This window comes from Drosophila albomicans, chromosome 2L (genome assembly GCF_009650485.2).
Source record: "Drosophila albomicans strain 15112-1751.03 chromosome 2L, ASM965048v2, whole genome shotgun sequence".
Taxonomy (NCBI): Eukaryota; Metazoa; Arthropoda; class Insecta; order Diptera; family Drosophilidae; genus Drosophila; species Drosophila albomicans.
Window position 1 is genome coordinate 25,179,193 of NC_047628.2, and position 20,019 is coordinate 25,199,211.

General features: G+C 41.0%; 10 protein-coding genes across 13 annotated transcripts; 8 read left to right on the forward strand and 2 right to left on the reverse strand.

Annotated features, from left to right (window-relative positions):
* Positions 1-396: 396 nt before the first annotated feature.
* Positions 397-2,806, forward strand: LOC117564720 (inward rectifier potassium channel irk-1-like). The gene is made up of 6 exons (XM_034243603.2): positions 397-908; positions 980-1,163; positions 1,575-1,970; positions 2,033-2,139; positions 2,207-2,543; positions 2,602-2,806. The coding sequence occupies exons 1-6, from the start codon at positions 685-687 to the stop codon at positions 2,695-2,697; spliced, it is 1,344 nt and encodes a 447-aa protein (XP_034099494.1). The 5' UTR covers positions 397-684; the 3' UTR covers positions 2,698-2,806.
* A 256-nt stretch (positions 2,807-3,062) lies between these two features.
* Positions 3,063-4,828, forward strand: LOC117564722 (inward rectifier potassium channel irk-1-like). The gene is made up of 6 exons (XM_034243604.2): positions 3,063-3,381; positions 3,445-3,622; positions 3,685-4,077; positions 4,167-4,273; positions 4,338-4,674; positions 4,735-4,828. The coding sequence occupies exons 1-6, from the start codon at positions 3,155-3,157 to the stop codon at positions 4,795-4,797; spliced, it is 1,305 nt and encodes a 434-aa protein (XP_034099495.1). The 5' UTR covers positions 3,063-3,154; the 3' UTR covers positions 4,798-4,828.
* LOC117564717 (uncharacterized) lies at positions 4,793-7,067 on the reverse strand. Its single transcript, XM_034243600.2, has 5 exons — positions 6,753-7,067; positions 6,402-6,699; positions 5,953-6,348; positions 5,536-5,885; positions 4,793-5,480 (listed from the first exon to the last, which is right to left on the reverse strand). The coding sequence occupies exons 1-5, from the start codon at positions 6,940-6,942 to the stop codon at positions 4,870-4,872; spliced, it is 1,845 nt and encodes a 614-aa protein (XP_034099491.1). The 5' UTR covers positions 6,943-7,067; the 3' UTR covers positions 4,793-4,869.
* A 92-nt stretch (positions 7,068-7,159) lies between these two features.
* Positions 7,160-19,590, reverse strand: LOC117564725 (uncharacterized). Of its 4 annotated transcripts, none has more exons than XM_034243609.2 (4): positions 19,572-19,590; positions 8,223-8,395; positions 8,054-8,166; positions 7,160-7,986 (listed from the first exon to the last, which is right to left on the reverse strand). In XM_034243609.2, exons 1-4 carry the CDS (start codon positions 19,588-19,590, stop codon positions 7,191-7,193), a joined length of 1,101 nt encoding a protein of 366 aa, XP_034099500.2. In that variant the 3' UTR covers positions 7,160-7,190. The 4 variants fall into 4 exon arrangements, with proteins under 4 accessions (XP_034099500.2, XP_034099499.2, XP_051858924.1 ...); XM_034243608.2 differs by having other exon boundaries at positions 7,160-7,989; XM_052002964.1 differs by lacking the exon at positions 19,572-19,590 and adding an exon at positions 14,865-14,987 and having other exon boundaries at positions 7,160-7,989.
* Positions 8,804-10,749, forward strand: LOC117564719 (FAS-associated factor 2). The gene is made up of 3 exons (XM_034243602.2): positions 8,804-9,215; positions 9,285-10,352; positions 10,409-10,749. Exons 1-3 carry the CDS (start codon positions 9,093-9,095, stop codon positions 10,607-10,609), a joined length of 1,392 nt encoding a protein of 463 aa, XP_034099493.1. The 5' UTR covers positions 8,804-9,092; the 3' UTR covers positions 10,610-10,749.
* LOC117564735 (PRA1 family protein 3) lies at positions 11,486-12,655 on the forward strand. The gene has a single exon (XM_034243622.2). It carries the CDS (start codon positions 11,788-11,790, stop codon positions 12,415-12,417), a length of 630 nt encoding a protein of 209 aa, XP_034099513.1. The 5' UTR covers positions 11,486-11,787; the 3' UTR covers positions 12,418-12,655.
* LOC117564727 (uncharacterized) lies at positions 13,792-15,103 on the forward strand. The gene is made up of 4 exons (XM_034243613.2): positions 13,792-14,046; positions 14,115-14,365; positions 14,630-14,803; positions 14,867-15,103. Exons 1-4 carry the CDS (start codon positions 13,831-13,833, stop codon positions 15,084-15,086), a joined length of 861 nt encoding a protein of 286 aa, XP_034099504.1. The 5' UTR covers positions 13,792-13,830; the 3' UTR covers positions 15,087-15,103.
* LOC117564726 (uncharacterized) lies at positions 15,554-16,885 on the forward strand. The gene is made up of 4 exons (XM_034243610.2): positions 15,554-16,004; positions 16,082-16,329; positions 16,395-16,568; positions 16,619-16,885. Exons 1-4 carry the CDS (start codon positions 15,780-15,782, stop codon positions 16,842-16,844), a joined length of 873 nt encoding a protein of 290 aa, XP_034099501.1. The 5' UTR covers positions 15,554-15,779; the 3' UTR covers positions 16,845-16,885.
* Positions 17,155-18,395, forward strand: LOC117564729 (uncharacterized). The gene is made up of 4 exons (XM_034243615.2): positions 17,155-17,370; positions 17,432-17,676; positions 17,746-17,919; positions 17,976-18,395. Exons 1-4 carry the CDS (start codon positions 17,170-17,172, stop codon positions 18,184-18,186), a joined length of 831 nt encoding a protein of 276 aa, XP_034099506.1. The 5' UTR covers positions 17,155-17,169; the 3' UTR covers positions 18,187-18,395.
* Positions 18,708-19,893, forward strand: LOC117564728 (uncharacterized). The gene is made up of 4 exons (XM_034243614.2): positions 18,708-18,964; positions 19,030-19,274; positions 19,337-19,510; positions 19,574-19,893. The coding sequence occupies exons 1-4, from the start codon at positions 18,746-18,748 to the stop codon at positions 19,791-19,793; spliced, it is 858 nt and encodes a 285-aa protein (XP_034099505.1). The 5' UTR covers positions 18,708-18,745; the 3' UTR covers positions 19,794-19,893.
* Positions 19,894-20,019: the final 126 nt, after the last annotated feature.

Below are 20,019 nucleotides of genomic sequence, written 5' to 3' on the forward strand. Positions count from 1 at the left end.
TTTTAAATATAATTGCAATTTAGTATGTAGTTCTTAATTACAGCAATTGAATATCAGAAATCAGAATAAAAATAGTTTAAATTATAACTAACCTTTTAAATAAATAAATAATAAAAATAGTTTAAATTACGGCAGTTGAGCGTCTGAAGGCAGAATACTTGAAGTGAAGTCAAAAAAAGCTAATTATCGATAAACGTCAACATTATACTGCCCGCGTATTTCAAACAAAGAAATTAATAATATCTTGTTTAAAATGATGCATGTGTTATGTATATCAACAGAAATTTGTTGCCATAGAACAACATGTTTAGTTATGACACTAATTGGTCGTTTTAATCGCCACGGGAGAGCAAACACAGACAGTCAAGCCACAGACACGAACCAAAAATGAAGATAGTATTATATAAATTAAAATGCATATCAAATACATATGAAGATCGGCAGATGCGCTACTTTAGTCCCCATTCTCGGACTTAGTCAGTGTCAAGCGGTCAGTCAGTCAACCAACTTGAGCGTACTTTAGCTCTTCGCTACATGCTGCAATCTAATTCAATTAAAATTAAAACGCAAATCTACGCAACAAGCAACAAGTGAAATTGCTCCGAATTCTCGACGACGACGACGGCGGAGACAATTAGACAGCAAAACCTCAGTTTCTGTCTAAACGTGGGCAGCAACACAACAATGAGCGTGGATGATAACAGAAAAAAGGAACAGCTCGCCATGATTCGCTCATCATCAATGCCTGTTAAGCCTAAGCCATTGAATCCAAGGCCTCTAGCACGATCGCCCGAAAAGGAGACGGTCAACGACAACGAAGTCGACTACTATCCAGAGAGTCCCAGTTGTGTTCGACGTCGTCGATCCAAGCAGACGCCGGATCACTTGGAGACGCGCAGCGAACAAAAGTAGGTCATCATTATCCAACAGCATTTACTTTGCACTATTTCGAAGAAAATTATTATTATGTATTACACAGCTTCCCTTACACGCTCGACTGGGCGGGCAGCACCATTGAGCTGACACCTGATGTGGATGGAGATGCGGATGGCTTGCGACGCAGCATGAATCGGGTGATGGACAAAAATGGAAATGAGAACGTTGCCTTTCGACGCATTCCGGAAAAGTCCTGGCGTTATATGCGCGATGTGATCACCACGCTGGTAAGATCAATTTTCGGTCACCACAAAGCTCCGACAAAGTCGGCAACGACGATGTCGTCAGAGCGACCAAATATGTATAGCATAACGCCCAGCATACAACGCAAATTAGATGAATTGGCCGAAGAGCCGCCGACGACGAAGCTAAGCAAAGCTACGCCGCATCATCCTAGGCATTCAAGCACAAATGAAAGCGAACGAGTCACATTTAGCATTTAGAATATATAAAAATAACAATAATAAACGCGCATGAAACAAAGAAATGCATTTGACTTGGGCCTCAATTTCAAATCTCACGCACTTTAACTTAATCGATATGCATTCATTGATTACCATCGATAATTTCACACTGACCACCCAAATATTTATCGATACTTGAGCGCAACGATTTAAACTGCAACTGTTATTGTACAGATCGAATTGAAGTGGAAGTACATGCTCACACTGTTTCTGGGTAGTTACTTCCTCAGCTGGACTTTCTTTGGAGTACTTTGCTACGTGGTCGCCTATTCCCATGGCGATTTCCTTTTCGATGCCGTGAGTGGCGAACGCTTGGGCGAGGGCAGCGAGCCTTGCATTTATGGTGGGCCCAATTTCATGGCTATTATGATCTATTCGATTGAGACCCAAACCACACTTGGCTTTGGCGAGCGATATGCCAGCGAGGAATGCCCCGAGACCATTTTTCTGTTCATCATGCAAATGATGTGTGCTGTGGCCATTGAGGGCACCATGGTTAGCATCATCTATGCGAAAACTGCTCGTCCAGCCAAGCAACTGACCAAGCTCAGGTTCAGCGACAAAGCTGTGGTAAGCCGCAGTCCACCCCAGTTTAATTACAAGAGTTTGTACTTACCCACACTTCTTTGCAGATCTGTTATCGCGATGGCAAACTGTGTTTGCTCTTTCGTGTGTGCGATCCACGCGAACAGCAATCCATCGAGTCCAAGATACGCGTCTACATGATTGTGGACAAACAGTGAGTCATTTGTCGACACGCTTAGCTATGATTATTTCACTTTTTCGTTGATACTTTGGCCTTGCAGCACACGCGAGGGCGAGCTCATTAAGACGCACACGGAACTGAAGTTGGAGGGGAATGGCGAGCAGTTGATTGTCTGGCCGGACATTGTGTGCCATGTCATCGATGACACAAGTCCTCTGCAGTCATTTCAAAATGCCAAGCAGCTGAACGCCGCACAATTTGAGTTGTATGTGACAATTGTGGGCACTTCGCCGACCACAGCACAAATGACGGAGGCGAAGACTTCGTATGTGCCGCGAGAGATATTTTGGGGGCAGCGTTTTGTGAACATTATCCACTACGACGCAACTAATGAGTGTTACATTGTGGACTACGAGAACTTTAACACCACCATCTCGGTAAACTAAACTTTTGACGCTCCTTCTGTCAATACAATATAGACGAATCTCTTTGTAGGTGGACATGCCCGTCAAGTTGACCCCGGCGGAGCATTTGCAGCAGCTGCAACAGCAGCAACAACTCGAGCAGCTGCAACACACATACAGAAAATAACTACTATTAATCACACCACACTTTACAATTAGCAATTCGAAAATGCCCGCTCGATTGCGATAACGATTATTTTTCACAAATATTAATTAATAAAGGTCACACTATGTGCATAGCTTTATCGATAAACACTCAAATCTTTCAAGAGCGCGCCCGAATTCAAACGAAGATTAACATTTCGCCTTGTGTAAATAGAGACGAGTGCTTGTCAGCTGACATTTGTAGGTGGTGTGCAGGAGTTATGGCGATATTTGCTCTCAGAATAAATATGTGCATTGGAAACGCTAGCTACATAGATGCTTAATAAAGAGACAACTTTTGACGATCTAATCTTAACGAAATCTAAACAAACGGATCATTTGTGTGTGCAAAACTAGACTAGTCAGACGTAAAACGAAGATAATAAATAAATTAAAATGCACACACACCTTGGAGTATTTCGCCATTAGTTCCCCACAAGATGAGCACGGACGACTCTACGGATAAACCCGAAATGCTTCGCTCCATCTCGTTGCCAGTTAAACCAAAACATCTAACGACAACTCCTTTGTCGCGTTCACCGAAGCACGAAAAGGTTAACGAGAACGATGGCGACTATTATCCAGAGAGTCCCACCTGTTCGCGTCGCTCCCAAACTAGGCTGACACCAGGAGATAGCACACAAGAGGATAGTCGCAGTGATCAAAAGTGAAGGCGCCATCAAATGGTTGAGGATTCGTTTGTGTTTAAATTGATTGATATATTTTGTAGTTTTCCCTCAACACACGATTGGGCGGGCAGCACCATTGAACTCAGTCCAACCGCTGATGATGATGGCTTGCGACGCACGATGCATCGTGTGATGCGGAGGAATGGACGCGAGAACGTAGTCTTTCGACGTGTGCCAGAAAAATCCAGACGCTATATGCGTGATGTGATCAACACTTTGGTAGGATGAATTCCCTTCGAGAATTACGGATTTGAATTGCATCCTTTTACTCCTCCACGCAGATTGAATTGAAGTGGAAGTATATGCTCACACTCTTCTTGAGCAGCTTCTTCCTCAGCTGGATATTTTTTGGTGTCATGTGCTATCTGGTTGCCTATTACCATGGTGATTTCATTTTCGATGCAGTAACTGGTGAACGTTTGGGCGAAGGCGCTGAACCGTGTATCATTGGCGTCAACGGCTTTGTGTCCATGATGCTGTATTCGATCACCACACAAACGACTTTGGGTGGCGGGCAATTTGCTAGCGAGGAATGTCCCGAGACCATATTTCTATATATCATGCAGATGATGTGCGGCGCTGCCATCGAAGGATCCATGGTTAGCATTGTCTATGCCAAAACAATGCGTCCTGCCAAGCAATGTACCAAACTCAAGTTTAGCGATAAGGCGGTGGTAAGTTAGATATCAGGGGAAATCATATAACAGACGGTAGTCTGATCTCTTACATAAATTATGATACACTTATCTCGTAAACGTTGCAGATTTCTTATCGCGATGAGCAACTGTGTTTGCTGTTTCGTGTTTGTGATCCACGTGAGCGGCAGTCCATCGACTCCAAGATTCGTGTTTACATGATTGTGGACAAACAGTGAGTCAAGCAGACACTCGACATCATAATTAATATTTAATGCCATTTTAATATGTGTTGACAGCACACGCGAGGGCGAGCTCATAAAGACGCACACGGAGCTGAAGCTGGAGGGGAATGGCGAGCAGTTGATTGTTTGGCCGGACATTGTGTGTCATGTCATCGATGAGACGAGTCCACTGCATCGTTTCGATAGTGCGAAGAAGTTTAATGCTGCACAATTTGAATTATATGTGACAATTGTGGGCACTTCACCGACCACAGCGCAAATGACGGAGGCAAAGACATCGTATGTGCCGCGAGAGATCTTTTGGGGTCAGCGCTTCGTTAACATTATCCATTACGATGCAGAGGATGAGCGTTATATGGTAGACTACGAGAATTTCAATACAACCATATCGGTAGATAATACAACTGCTTCTCCTTCTGACAAACTAATGCATGATGAATTCCTTTTTTAGGTGGACATGCCAGTCAATTTGTCGTCGGCAGAGCAGCAACAGCAATTGGCATTGGAGGCTTAGTGCAAATGATAAATATATATATTATAAAAGATACTTAACAAAACAATTTTTTTAAAGCGTTGTTTAACATGCCTAATTATTCAGCTGGCTGCGCAAATGTTGTACCTCGGCTCGCAGCATATCGTTCTCATTTTTGAGACGGCAAAACTCTTTTTTAAAACGATCATGGCGCAGCAACATTCCGAGCCCATCTCTGATCTCCTCGGTGTTCGCCATCTGCTGCTTCCAGTACTGAGCCACCTGAGTGAAGGTTTGAAACTTACTGACCTCTGCTGACCATTTCAAATCGCGTTCCAGTTGCGTGAAACGATCCTCGATGCTTTCGCGCAGCTCGACAAGTTCCTTGCGCACATCGTACTGTAACCCATCAGAGATCTGTGAGGCAACTGATGACACATTGCTCGATGTCTTGGGCAGCAGCTGTTGCGGCTGCAATTGCAGAGTTGAAGCCTTGCTGGCTGCGCTTGCCACATGATGTGGCGTGCTATTGCGACTGGCGGACAACATGCGTAATCGACGCTTCTCCTCGATCTCTGCTGCCATGGGAGGATTCTCTTTGTCACTGTCCACGGAACAGTTAACGGATTGTTCATGCAGTTCGCTAGTTTCATCTGTTTCGGCAATTTGCTTCAACTTGGCATCTGCCGATATGTTGCGCTCACGCAACCCACTGCTCACCGTTTCTGTAAGAGATTCATCAGGTTATGCAATTGTTTGGGATTAGCTTGCTGTACTCACGTTGCAGCGTGTCCACGGAGGAGCCATCTGAGGGACTGAGACCCGTGCCAGTCTGGCAAATGCTTAGGCGTCCATCCTCGGTTATAGGCTTCGTCATCAGCGTGTCCCAATCAAAGCTGTCGCGTCGCGAGGTGGTGAGGCGCGTGGACATACGATCAAGTAGACGTGGTCGTTGTGTGTCCAGAAAATCACAAAAAGAGTCGCGCTGTTGACGCACCAGCTCATCGCTAGGCGTTTGCTCCACAGTCGCCGCTGGTCTGGCATCCACAGTGACATTATTGGAGCTGTTAAAGCTGCTGCTTTGCTGCTCCTCAGCAGGCGTGGGCATGAAAGCCACTCGCGTCACAGCGCTGCAGGAGTAGAGAATGCACAATTACTTATGGTAAATAGTGCTATACTATTGGGCCATCGTCTCACCTGCCATCGTGCACAGCACGCACAGCCAACGGTGCTCGAGTGCTGCGCATATCGTAGGTGATCAATTCACCCTTGAGATTGCCGGCACAGAAGTATGTGCCGCATTCACTTAACGCCACGGTAGACAACGGATGTGTATAATTCAAACGACCCGACGATGACTGCGCCTTATTGCGTCGTATATCAAATACATTAATATTGCAGTCGTAACCAACGCTGACCAGCAGCGAAGATTGACTGCTACACATGCTGACATCACGACAAGGGGCACTATGTGCATCACTTAAGTGGAAGATGGTGCGTTTTGATTGCAAATCGTAGACGGATACGGCGCCCTTGTAGGAAGCCACCGCCAAGTGGAAACGCTTGCGCGGATGAAACCGTGCCAGGGTCGAACTACAAGAGTAAGCATGTTTAATTTGATTTGAATATATGCTTTCTTTACTTACTGCTCGTCAATGGTGACTGTATCGATCCTTTGTCGAGTCTTTGTGCCACAAATGTTGATCTTGCCGTCTTCCAGCACCGCTGCAATGTATTCATCCGTGCAATTGTAATCCAAATAGAGTACAGAGCTGCGCGACGCATTCGCCGGATAGCGATGAATCAATTCCGCCGTACGAAAGTTGAATTGCTTAATATAACCACTTGACTGACCGATGGCAATATGATTGGATACCGTTTTGGCGCAACACACCGAATACGCATTTTCAATGGTCAATTTGCGCACGCGCTGTATTTCCAAAGCTAAGCAGACATATATTTATAATAGTTCATTAATATTTAATACTAATGCTTACCATTCTGTTGGTTTTCTTTAATGCGCATCACCGCCAAGCCCGCCTTTTTGTCCACCTCCACAAAGACGCGTCCCTGAGAGCTGAATTGAAAATCTGTTGACTCGCCATTTGCATGCACATACGTGGATTTCGTTTCTAAATCCGCGAAATCCGATAGAATTGTTTTCTTAGACGTTGATATCAAATACATTTTGTTTGAAATATATGAATATTGCTTTAGAGTATGCAAAAAATTTCCAATTGTTACGAAAAATACAAATGTGGCGGCTATGCAGTGTGACCGTTCATTGAGTTTCAAAATATGTCTGTCTACATAGTTTAACACACTGAACAGATGGTCACACAACCTTACACTTGAGCTTTAGGGATCGATAACACTAACGATTGAAGTGAACTAAAGCGCGTCATTTAAATTATGGCATTTATTTACATAATACACTAAGCATGCATAAAACCTGCGACAAGATTATCTCGTTTCCTTTCAGCTGCTGCAGTAAAATCCCAATTGACCAGTCCATGCGCTCCAAACACCACGCTTTTAGGTCTCTCCGGCACTGTATCAAAGTCCAATACACCATCAATTGGCTCGCCGCACTCTAAAATAAAATTGTGCAGCATGCAGGTGGCCGAAACAACAGTTGTGGCAAGCTCCAGCGTAGCGATCTCGAGCGATTCCAAACGTCTAAAGCGCGAAATTAAAGCAGCAAACGCTCTTTCCGCAGGCGCATTCCACGAACGAATAGCCTGATTAAAGCGCATATGACAAGGACCCAACTTTCGATTTTTCTCCGTGAACGGTGTCATCAGATTGAGCAACAGTGGATACATCGTTTCGCCTACGAGATGCTTGTGTGGCGGCATCAGCGGTTCTACAGTGTCAATTAGTCGCTCGAAGAGTTCACTCTTTAGCAAAATACACTGCAGGTCTGGCACATCAATATGGATGTCTAGAAATCGACTGTGCTCATCACATACAGCCTGCAGTGCCAATGCCACAATGTGACGCTGACCCTCTTCCTCTTTTACCAACAGCTTTAGCGGAATGCGGCACTCATCTATGACACCGACGACGTCTGGCAGAATGTCAATGCGCTCAGTTGTACAGGCAACATCCTTATCTGGCCACTTTACATAACGTGGCAGAAGGGCAGCAAAGGCAGCAGTTACCCACTTAAAGATCTCATGGCCGGAACTCTTTGATATGGCAAAAGTCTCACCAACTTCGCGGAACGACCTGCTGTTTTTGAAAAGAATATATAATTTAAAATAATATAAATAAAAACATCAACTTATATTCATACTTGCCACTGAGAAGTGTTAACGTATACAATAGCTTCTCTGGCAGACACATCTGTCCAATGGGCTGCAGATGCTCTGCTCCTGCAATTGCTTTGCCCACAACGCGTAAAAGTATCTGAATTATGCAAGTAGATAACAACACACATATTCACAGCAGAACAAACTGCTCACCTCAAAGCTGCTTCGCTCCATGCGAAATTGTTCCTTAAACTGATCCTCCTGGCATCTTGGGATTGTATTTTCTTCATCTGGTTCAGTCTTAATTTTTTTGGCGTCGGCAAACACTTTTAGTGCGCCATCCTCGGTGGTCAACCGCACCGCTTCGGCCACAAGGGGGCTCACATCTTCGTCCAAAAAGAAATTGATCATAAACGCTTTATGAGCACGCGCGTTCATTTCATTTAAAACATTAAAATAACGCAGACAAATGTAAACAACAATTGCACTGCGAAAACATTAGGAATGGCAAGGTAAAGCAGTCATATTTATTGATACGACTTTCTAAACAAAACTTTGGATATCGATAGCAAATATTATGCTGGGTGACCGTTAACGGTGAATTCCATAAGTAATGTATGTATATCAAATGATTTAAATTGAATAATATAGCTTTAACTTCTTACAAATTCTATATTTTTGTGTGTTTGCAGAATGTTAAATGTAAAATTTAACATTAGTATATTTTCTAATGTGGGTTGGGATATTTGAAGGTTTTAGCCGCGGTCACACTGAACATATGATTAGGCTCACAAACGAACTGGTATAGATGAACGACGACGTCAGGGGAACCAACCTTAGTTCGTTCCAAATTAGAAATGTTAAAAAGTTTGTAGAAAGGCCAAGGCCCGTTGCATTTGCATTTTGCCAATATTAAATTATTAAAATTGCGCATCCGTATCGGCATCAGCGACTGCAGCATCAACAGCGGACAAAGGCCAATAATAAGCACAAGTGTAGCAAGCAGCAGCAGCAATAAACAAAAGACCACAAAGGCCCCCAACTAATAAAAACAACAACAACGACAACAAAAGCTGCTGCAAAATGGAGGCGGAAGGTCTGACAAATGAGCAAACCGACAAAGTGCTACAATTTCAGGACTTGACGGGTATCGAGGACATGAACATTTGTCGCGACGTTCTCATACGCCATCAGTGGGACCTCGAGGTAAGTTCCAAACTCCAATTAGCATACATACACACACACACACTGAGCAATTCGTCAACAAATTCGCAGGTGGCGTTTCAGGAGCAGATGAACATACGCGAAGGACGACCCACCATGCTGACAGCGTCGACGGATGTGCGTGCTCCGACTGTGATCAATGATCATTTCCTGCAACAGATCTTCTCGGCAAATATGCCGGGCAGTCGTTCGGTGAGCCGAGTGCCCAGCATTGGGCCAATGCCTCGCAGTTTCACCGGTATCATTGGCTATGTGATCAACTTTGTGTTCCAATACTTTTACTCCACACTCTCCGGAATTGTGCGCGCTCTGGTCAACATTGGAGGCGGCAATGAGCCGCGTCTGGTCACAAATCCGCTAGATGATGTGCTCAAGTTCATACGCGAATATCAGGAGCGTTATCCCGAGCATCCCGTCTTCTATCAGGGCACCTATGCCCAGGCGTTGAACGATGCTAAGCAAGAGTTGCGTTTCCTCCTCGTTTATTTGCATCAAGATCCAAGCAGCAATCCAGATGTGGATTCATTTTGCCGCCAGACGCTATCCACACGTTCCGTCATCGAGTACATCAATGCGCACACGCTGCTTTGGGGCTGTGATGTGTCCACACCAGAAGGATATCGTGTCATGCAATCGCTAGCTGTACGTGGTTATCCTGTAATGGTCGTAATAATGCTACGAGCCAATCGCATGTCGGTTGTGGGTCGGCTGGAAGGCGATTGCACTTCGGAGGAGCTTCTGCGACGTCTGCAATCAGTCATTGCCTTCAATGAGGTGTGGCTGAGTCAGGCGCGAAATGATCGACTGCAGCGCAACTTTACGCAGACGCTGCGACGACAGCAGGACGAGGCATATGAGCAGAGTCTGCTGGCGGACGAGGAGAAGGAGCGACAGCGTGAGAGGGAGCGCGATGCTGCACGGCAGCTTCTGGAGGCTGAAGAGCGTGCGCGACGGGATGTGGAATTGCGCAAGGAGGAGATTGCTAGGTTAAAGATTGAGTTGGCCAATCTCGTGCCCGATGAGCCGGCTGTGGATGCCGCCAATGCCATCGCTGTTGTATTTAAGTTGCCCAATGGTGTTCGGTTGGAGCGTCGTTTCCAGCAGACAAATTCCATACTGGTAAGAAGTCATATTCACATTTTAAAGTATATTATAATTTATCGCATTGCTTGCAGGATGTGTATCATTTCCTTTTCTGTCATCCCGAGTCGCCGGATGAATTTGAAATCACAACGAATTTCCCCAAGCGTGTTCTCTATTCCAAAACAGTTGTGGATGCCGCTGAGGGATCGGCAAATGAGATCGTTAACAAAACCCTTAAGGATGTGGGATTGAAGAACCGCGAGGTGCTCTTTGTCAACGACCTGGAAGCGTAACCAACCACCAAACCAAACACAACTCACACAAAAGAACACACATTTAAAAAATCTAAACTAAAATCATGGTGTTACCAACAAAATACGTATTACCAAAAAAAAAAAAAAACAAAAAAAATAGAAAGAACACTAAACAAAACTTGAGCCAAGTTTGAAGGAGTACGAACCCACACAATAGACATATTCCTAATTTAATCATGAATATATATAATTATATATAAACATAATTGTTTAATAATAATTAGGTGGACTTTCGTCAAACTTTTCCCATAAACTAAATTTAAATCTTTAGTTTCTCCTTTTTCCCTTACATCCATCAATGTTGCTTTAGCTGTACTTACACACACACACATTTGAATAATTTTAACAATTAAATAGACATGAAGACAGTTGTAATAATACAAAATACAAACATTTGTTGAACGACTTTCGTAGACTTTGCAAATTCCAATATTCAAATTTGGTTAGATTTTGATTGCAGCGCGATAAGCAAATATCGCGAGTATCGATTATTGAACACGCAGACTAGATGCACAGGGTGACTCGGGCAATAGAATTTAAAATACTTTTTGTGGAGAAATTAAAATAAAAGCAGTTTTTTTTTAGAAAAAATATAAACAAAATTGAAATTTTAGATTAAGTTTTAATTAAGTAAAATTGGACGGACGAAAGGGAAACTAAATAATTTATAATGAAAAATCTGTTTAAAGAGAATATACTAAAATACTCCATTTCCAATGTAACCAAACTGCTAATTAAAATTGAATATTCTGCAAACGTACTTGCGGTCACACAGGTCATCATCATAAAGTGGATGACTAAAAAGCCACACACTCAAAAAAACACAAATAAAACAAAGCAGTGTGCGGTATTAAAATAAGCGATCCTCTACACTGGACACTCACGGTGGACGTTACACGGATTCCGAGGAAGACAACGACACTTGGCAGACGACAGACGAACGTGCGCGTCTCTTGCCCCACGTTGCTCGTGAGGAATCATCAAAGAATTTTAGCTTACGGCCGAAATTAAGACAATTAGCATCTCAGCTGTTTGACAACGAGGAAGTGCAACAATTCACGCGTGGACTACGTCAAGTTAATTACCAGAGGCTAGCGCAAGAAGTGCAGCAGAAAAACAACACTAATCGCAAGCAATACTCCAACTTCAAGAGCAAAATGACAACGCCATCAACGTCTTCCTCCGTTGGCGATGCGGCTGCCGCATTGTCCGGCAATCTGCAGTTGCCTCCGCTCCGCACGCTGGATGACTTTGTCCTGGGTTCGGCACGCTTCCAGCTGCCCAATCTCAAGGACTTTGACAAGTGGGGCAATCGTGTGGTCAAGAATCTGTTGTACTATCAAACCAACTATTTCCTCGTCTTTCTCGCCATCTACGGTGTGATGATTGCCTTCAATCCGACGAAAATCCTTAGTGGTTTGATCGTGCAAGCCCTGCTCATTGCCATCATCTGGCAATTCTTTAGCAGCAAGTCCAAGACCAGCTTTATTGCCAGCCGCCTCACCGGAGGCAATCAGATCCTTGCCGCCCAGCAGGCACAACAGAAGTGGTACATCTTGGCTGGCGCCTTGTTGGCCAGCTATTTGTTTTTGCATTTGATGAGTGCAGTGCTGTTGACGGCCTTCACGCTGCTGTTGCCCATCTCGGTGACGTTTATACACGCCTCGTTGAGGCTGCGCAACATTAAGAACAAGCTGGCCAATACCATCGAGAGCTTTGGACCCTCGACTCCAATGGGCGCTCTGCTCGATGCTCTCAATGTGCGCGCCGATGCGGTGTTGAACTAATTGATGTTGCAGCCGATGATGTTGTTGACGACCTTTTCATTTTTAAAAGTTATGCATGCTGATTATGCTTCAAATCACCTGTACTGTATTTTTGATCTTTCGTTTTTTTATAATGTTTAAATATGATTTTATTACACATGTATTTTTCTATGCGATACTCGATAAATAATAATAGTATATATATATGGTACATATAAAAAATGTCAAATAAAGTTGTCCCTTCACATATATCGTTAAATCAGTGAGTAATTTATTAATGTGCAACGTGGCGAGCAACAATATAATTATAAAAGACTCGAATCTTTTGTTAATCTTGACATTTAAAAATGCTTGAAAAATCAGCAACTAAACTAAAGCTACTTTAAATTTATGCTGACATTTAACAGTAAGCAATTATTTCATTAAATCATTGAATAATTTATAAATGTACAACGTGTCCCTTGACGATAATGCTAATGACTCAATTGATTTGTCGATTCTGATATTAATTGCGTCACTCTTGATTATTGTTACTATTGACGTTAGATGAGTAAACAAAATTTAAATTAATCTGAGGACTATAAATTTATTTGATTGTATTATAAATTCATATATTCTATTTTCTTGAATGTTGTAAAGGAGAGCAGAAGTTTATTTATATGGTCTATGTTGCTTCACTTCCAAGACAATATTATCTACTAAATTACGATTACAATAATTATTATGAATAATTGTACTAATTCATATTGTTGCTTGTATCATTGTATCTCATCATTGCCTTTATCTTGTGAAGGATGGGCGACTGGATAAAAGGTCTTGTCATGCTATTTTACAAGAATATGTGGTACTAACTATTTTCTGGACATTGCCGTACCGCTGACGTAGCGGTAATGATAGGAGATTCCAGCACATAGTATGCCTTATCAATGCTGCCCTTTTAGCTAGTAAAGGGTGTTGACTGAATAACTCAACAGTGTTCAGATTCGTACATGGCGGCTGAACACCCTGTTCAACCTTTTAGAGAGATAAAATCTGTTATGATGTCTGCAGTTGAAATGCTAGATGTTTATTATATTGTTAATTTATGTTAAATATATATTTAAACGTTTCAACGTCTATAACATTTATTTTAACACTATTGATCAGATTTCCGTTAAAAACCAGTTCAAAAATACCCAAGAATCACTTCTAATGGCTTTCAGTATTTTATACCAACAAGTATCGAGTATATGTCTCATACGAAATTGAGGGTAAAATAACTGTTATCTACCTCAATCAAAGATAAATTGAAATTTGTTTACAAGCTTGCCTTTTTTAACTTGCACTTTTTGTGTTATCATAATCTCAAATCATATTTGGCAAAAGATAACGTCGCAACTTTGACATTGATCGCATTACTCTTCAGTTGTTACCCTGAACTTCAGCTAATCAGACATGACGCAGCTATTGTTGGATGCCGATTGCCTTCTAGAAATATCATCCAATATGTGGCCTACTTTACAAAATCTGTACTCCTCGAAGAAAACTGAATCTATTGGATATAATTTAATCAAAAATTATGTTGAATGGATTGACAAGAAGATCAACTTGGATGTGAAATGTTTCACGATCGATGAAGACTGGAGAAAAGACGGCACTTTTATCATGATTGTAAGCACCATAATAATATATATTATGATATATTTAAATTGATATGCAATTTATTTTACAACTTTCAGGCGAAGCATGGAGGAATTTCGGATTATGTCTATTTTAACACCTTAAGTGAAGACTTTGATCGTTTGATAAGATTACTCTACGCCTTCATAACTCAGACCAAAGTTCCTTTATTTTTATATGGTTATGGAGGACGATTAAAGTCAGCAGTTGATGATTGCATTAGGAGACTTTCGTCTAAGAAGTTTCATGAAACTGTAAAGACAGCTTGGTACAAAGCCAGCAAGGAATTGGTTGCCACATTCTCCACAGAGTAAGATTTAGAATCAGGGAATTGAATTATTATGGCATAAAATATTTCAATCTATGTCCGAGTAAATTACAAATTGTTGAATACAAATCATAATCACATAAAAATCATTATTTCTTGGGATAATTACGGAATAATGATTATTATAACAAAAATTCGAAATATTCTATATTGAAAATGCTTAAATTAACCTAAAAACAGAAATAATGTATCTTTCTGGAAGTGAACTAATAACTATAGAGATTAATTATCATTCTCTCCCCAAAGAGCTCCACCTGGCATTACTTTGCGAAAATTGGAAATTGAAGACGCTGAGACTGTAAATGAACTATGGCCACATCATACCAAGAGATCTATTAAATTTGTAAAGCATGTCATAGAAAATGATTTAACTATAGCAGCCTGTGATAGTAATGGAAAATTGTTAGCTTGGTGCTTGAGGTAAGTTTGCAACTATCTTAAATTATACAATATAATAATCAAATAATAAAATATTTCTTACAGATTGCCGTTGGGTTCATTGGGTCTACTGCAAGTTATGCCATCCCAAAAGCGTTTGGGACTCGGCAGTTTAATGGTTCGGGTTCTATCAAAGAAGATTGCAGAGCAGGACCTCGACGTTTTTGCTCCTGTGGTCACCGAGAATACGCCATCGCGACGAATGTTTGAGAAACTGGGATTCCAGAAAATAGATAACATATATTGGACTCTCGAAGAATATTAACAAGATTTTGAATAATTAAAGGATGTAAAAAAAAGTACTATGTAAATTCAAGTCCTGAGTATGCATAATAAAAATTTGTAAACATTACTAATCCTTCGAAAAGATTTCAATTATAATATATATTTAATTTAAGTTGCATAATTACAAAAAACAGCTACTCAAAGCTCTAAAAAACTTATAAATTTTACAGAAAAATTATGAATTTTTTTTTCAATAAAGTTGTCAGTTAGAAATTCTGAAGACCTATGTATGTTGTTCTGGCGGCATTTATTTCTACAATACAAGTTTTTTAAATATTTTCATGTATGTAGTTTAAGAAACGCAATAATACTTTTTAAAATTTACTTTCAATATAATTTGGAACCTTCTAGTTCTTTTTGCCATTCCAAGACATTATTTAAAAAAAAAAAAAAAAAAACCACAACGAAAATCTGCAAGTGCAATCGATTATTTCCAAACAGACCCGAGTCTCTGCTCTGTAGTAGTTCAAATCAATATTATGGTTCATGCTGAGAGCATTTCAAGCAAAATGTTAAGGTACTAATATGCGTACCGTACGTATGTATGTACTCTTCTTCTCTTGTGTAACAGACGTACTATAAAAATAGGCCATCCACGGACTTTTGAGCTTTCGAAAAGTGCCATCATTATTGTAGTGCTCAGTTCTTCGAAAGTATTATTAGGGAGACAAACATGACAACGCCGTTGAACGTAATAAATTCGCATTGCCCCCTCATTGAGATAACGCCAAATAATTGGGAAATTTTATTGGATATTTACTCATCGAAACGCATCGAACCGAATGGATATAATTTAATCAAAAATTTCATCAAATGGATTGAAAAGAATCCCGAATTGGATATCAAGTGTTATTCGCTGGACGAAGACTGGAAAACCGATGGCACTTTCATAATGATTGTAATTGTTGATGTTCTTTTGTTATGTGTATTCGATATATAGTATATAAATGTATGTGTTATATGTGTGTGTTTAAGGTGAACCATGGGACAGCTCAAAAGTTTGTCTACTTCAATACGCTGAGCGAGAATCTGGATCGTTTGATCAAATTGCTCTTCGGTTATACAACTAATGCCAAAGCATACTATTTTCTATATGGTTATGGAGAACGTTTGAAGCCCACAATCGATGAAAACATGCAAATTTTCGGACACACACAGCTCGACACTTTACAGACAATTTGGTACAGAGCCAACAAAGAGGTTGTAACCACCTTTTCCATAGAGTAAACAAAGAAATTGTGAACGTAGAGAGAGAATGATTACAATTAATTTCCTATATATCTTCTAGACCTCCTTCGGGGATTAGTTTGCGCACATTGGAAACTGCGGATGCGGAAATCGTTAATGAATTATGGCCACATCGGGCGGAACGAACTATTGAGTTTGTAAAACATTTGATAGATCATAATATATCTATTGGTGCCTGTGATAGCAATGGCAAATTGATAGCCTGGTGCTTGAGGTGAGTCTTTATAATACTGAGATAGTAATAAATTAATGAGGTGCTTACAGATTGCCGTTGGGTTCGTTGGGTATGCTGCATGTGGTTGCCTCTCAGAGGCGTCTCGGCTTGGGCAGCTTGATGGTGCGCTGCCTGTCCAAGAAGATTGCCGAGCACAACGACGAAGTGTTGGCTTCCGTGGTTCCCGAGAACATGCCGTCCCGCGAAATGTTTGAGAAACTGGGATTTCGGCAGATCGATAATGTTTATTGGACTTCCGGTAGTGCCACGAAATAAGAATCTGTTAAAAATATGTATAAAGAAAAGATCAGTGCTTAGCTATGAATTAAAGTATTTTTAGTTATTTCTAATTATTAATATTATTCTTTGTTTTGTTGTTGCTGCGCGACTATTTCTGATCTATTACTCTTGCCTTCTCTGTCGCACAGCCACCTGTCGCACTCTTTGATATATTGACCACTGAGCGAGTGCGGAGAGCGTGACGCCGTGACGTCACATTAAGAGAGTGCGCAAGGGCTGCTGACTAATCTGCATGCAGTTCACCACGCTGCTTATCCAATTTTATGCTTCAGTGCGTTGACAACCTCGCAGATAGGCGGACATGACACCGCATGCGTTGGTCGAGATATTGCCCAGCGAATGGAACAATTTACTCGAACTCTATGCGCAGCGAAGAACTGAATCCACTGGATATAATTTGATAAAGAATTATATCAAATGGATTGAGCAAGAACCAGACTTCAATGTCAAATGCTTCTCGCTGGATGGCGACTGGCAAAGTGACGGCACTTTTTTAATAATTGTAAGCAAGTACTTACAAAAACATTAAAAGAATGTTTATCACGTACAATATTTATCTGCAGGTAATCAATGATGCCAAGTACAAATTTGTGTTCTTTAACACGCTCAGCGATAATCTAGAGCGTTTGACAAAGGCGTTGATCTGCTTAACACGTGAACCGGGCGATTACAAGCTACACGATTATGGAGCGCGTCTCTTGCCGGCAATGGAAGCGTATCAAAGAGAGTTGGCACCAAAGCAATTTGCCACCACACAGGCAGCTTGGTACCGAGTCAGCAAGGAGACAGTAGTAGGATTTTCAACAGAGTACGTTTAAGAGTAATTTGCAATGCTTCTGCACAGCGCACTTAAGAGATTTATATTTGATTTGCACAGGCCACCTGCTGGCATTTCATTGCGCAGCTTGCAGGCTGAGGATGTGCTAACTGTAAACACCATTTGGCGATACGGCACAGAGAATACTCTGGCGTTCATTAGGCGCTTAATATCGTACAATGTTTCAGTGGGAGCCTTTGATGCAGAGGGCAAATTACTCGCCTGTTGCTTGAGGTGAGTTTGCTCAAAACTCACCACTTTACAGTTCTAATAACTTTTGCTCAACACAGACTTCCCATTGGTGCATTGGGCGTGCTGCATGTGCTCGACTCTCATCGGCGTCTTGGCCTTGGCAGTTTAATGGTGCGTTGTCTGTCCAAGAAGATCGCAGCACTGGATGAGGAAGTGCTCGCTCCCGTTGTTGTTGAGAATACGGCTTCGAGGCAAATGTTTGAGAAATTGGGCTTTGTGAAAATTGATACCATTTATTGGACCAATTGATAAGCTTAATTCATTCGAATACACAAGTATTGCTATCAAACAAATATTGATTTATTTATGTAAATATGTATATGTGCTGCCTTGGTAAGCATTGAGTAGTTACATCTCTTTTGCTCACACGCACACACTTTGACATTGACCCTACTTATTGTTTCTCTTAAGTTTCTTAAGGCACTCTCATTTTAAGAGAGCGCGCTGCGACAAGTCTTTTTTGTTTGAATTGTGCCAAAAATATAATTGATAAAAGTGCGCAATCATAGGCATTTATTTATTGTGTTGATTAGTAAATCAATTAAGCAAATAAATATTTAAATAGAAAATAAACTATACAAATAATCAAATTTATCTACAAATTGCACTAGAAAATTAACTTGCACAATTCTCTACCGTGCATTAAATGCAGTTCCTACTGTAACCCACACACATTTATAGCATCTTTTTTTTGCAATTCGCCTCTCACGCTATAATAAAGCGCTTTTATGGTTCTCTTAAGTTGCAGCGTCTGAGAAATTCGCAAGTTTTGCGCTCAGTTGTTGCACTGCCTTTCAATTAAACAGACATGTCTCTGCAGTTGGAAACAATTTCGCATTCCCTTGTCGAATTATCGCCAAATGAATGGAAAATTTTACTGGATCTGTACTCAACGAAAAGAACTGAATCTACTGGATATAATTTAATAAGTAATTTCATCAAATGGATTGCAAGGAATCCTAAATTAAATATCAAGTGCTTTGCCCTGGACGATGGATGGAAGAAAGACGGCACTTTTATAATGATCGTAAATTTGCAATGATATCAAAAGAATTCTACGTGATGGTCATAAAACGATATTATACTTTATAGGTAGACCATGGTGGGGTCCAGAAGAACGTCTACTTCAACACGATAACCGAGAATCTGGATCACCTGATCAAATTACTTTTCAGCTATACAACTGATGCCAAGCCATATTTACTCTATGGATATGGAGAACGTTTAAAGCCGGCCGTGGATGCATATATAAAGAAATATGATCAAGAGCGAATGGAGACGGCACAAACAGCTTGGTATCGGGCTACTAAAGAGATCGTAGCAACCTTCTCCATAGAGTGAGCAGAGAAATTGCCAGACTTAAGAGAGTTTGTAAAACAACTTATATAATATATTCTAGACCTCCAGCGGATATAACACTGCGAAAACTGGAGATTGGAGATGCTGAGACTGTAAACGAAATATGGCCACATCGGGCCGAGGGTTCAGTAGAATTTGTAAAGCTTTTAATAGAAAATAATGTATCTGTTGGGGCCTGTGATAAGAATGGCACATTGATAGCCTGGTGCTTGAGGTGAACTGGAGAATTGTTTGCAACTTATATATGAACGTATAATAAGATAATAATTACTTACAGATTGCCGTTGGGTTCATTGGGTCTACTCCAAGTTGTAGCTACCCATAAACGTCTCGGTCTGGGAAGTCTGATGGTGAGATATCTATCGAAGAAGATTGCTGAACTTGGGGAGGAAGTTCTCTCTCCTGTAGTCACAGAGAATACTCCATCACGTCGTATGTTTGAGAAACTGGGATTTGAGAAAATAGATAACGTATATTGGACAGTTCCAATAGTTTAATAGGGCTGTAAATAAATCAAAAGGTTGTGAAAACGAAAATTACTAATTAACACAAAATATTATATATGGTGTATAATAAATCCAAATCTTAATTATTGCACATTAAGGTTGTCAAATGTTATTCACATTGGGGTTCAATAAGTTCAGTAAAATATTATGTTACGCACATCAATAGTGGGGTATTCATTATGGGGATTAGCATTTTTCTGAGCAAAAGAATGAGAAG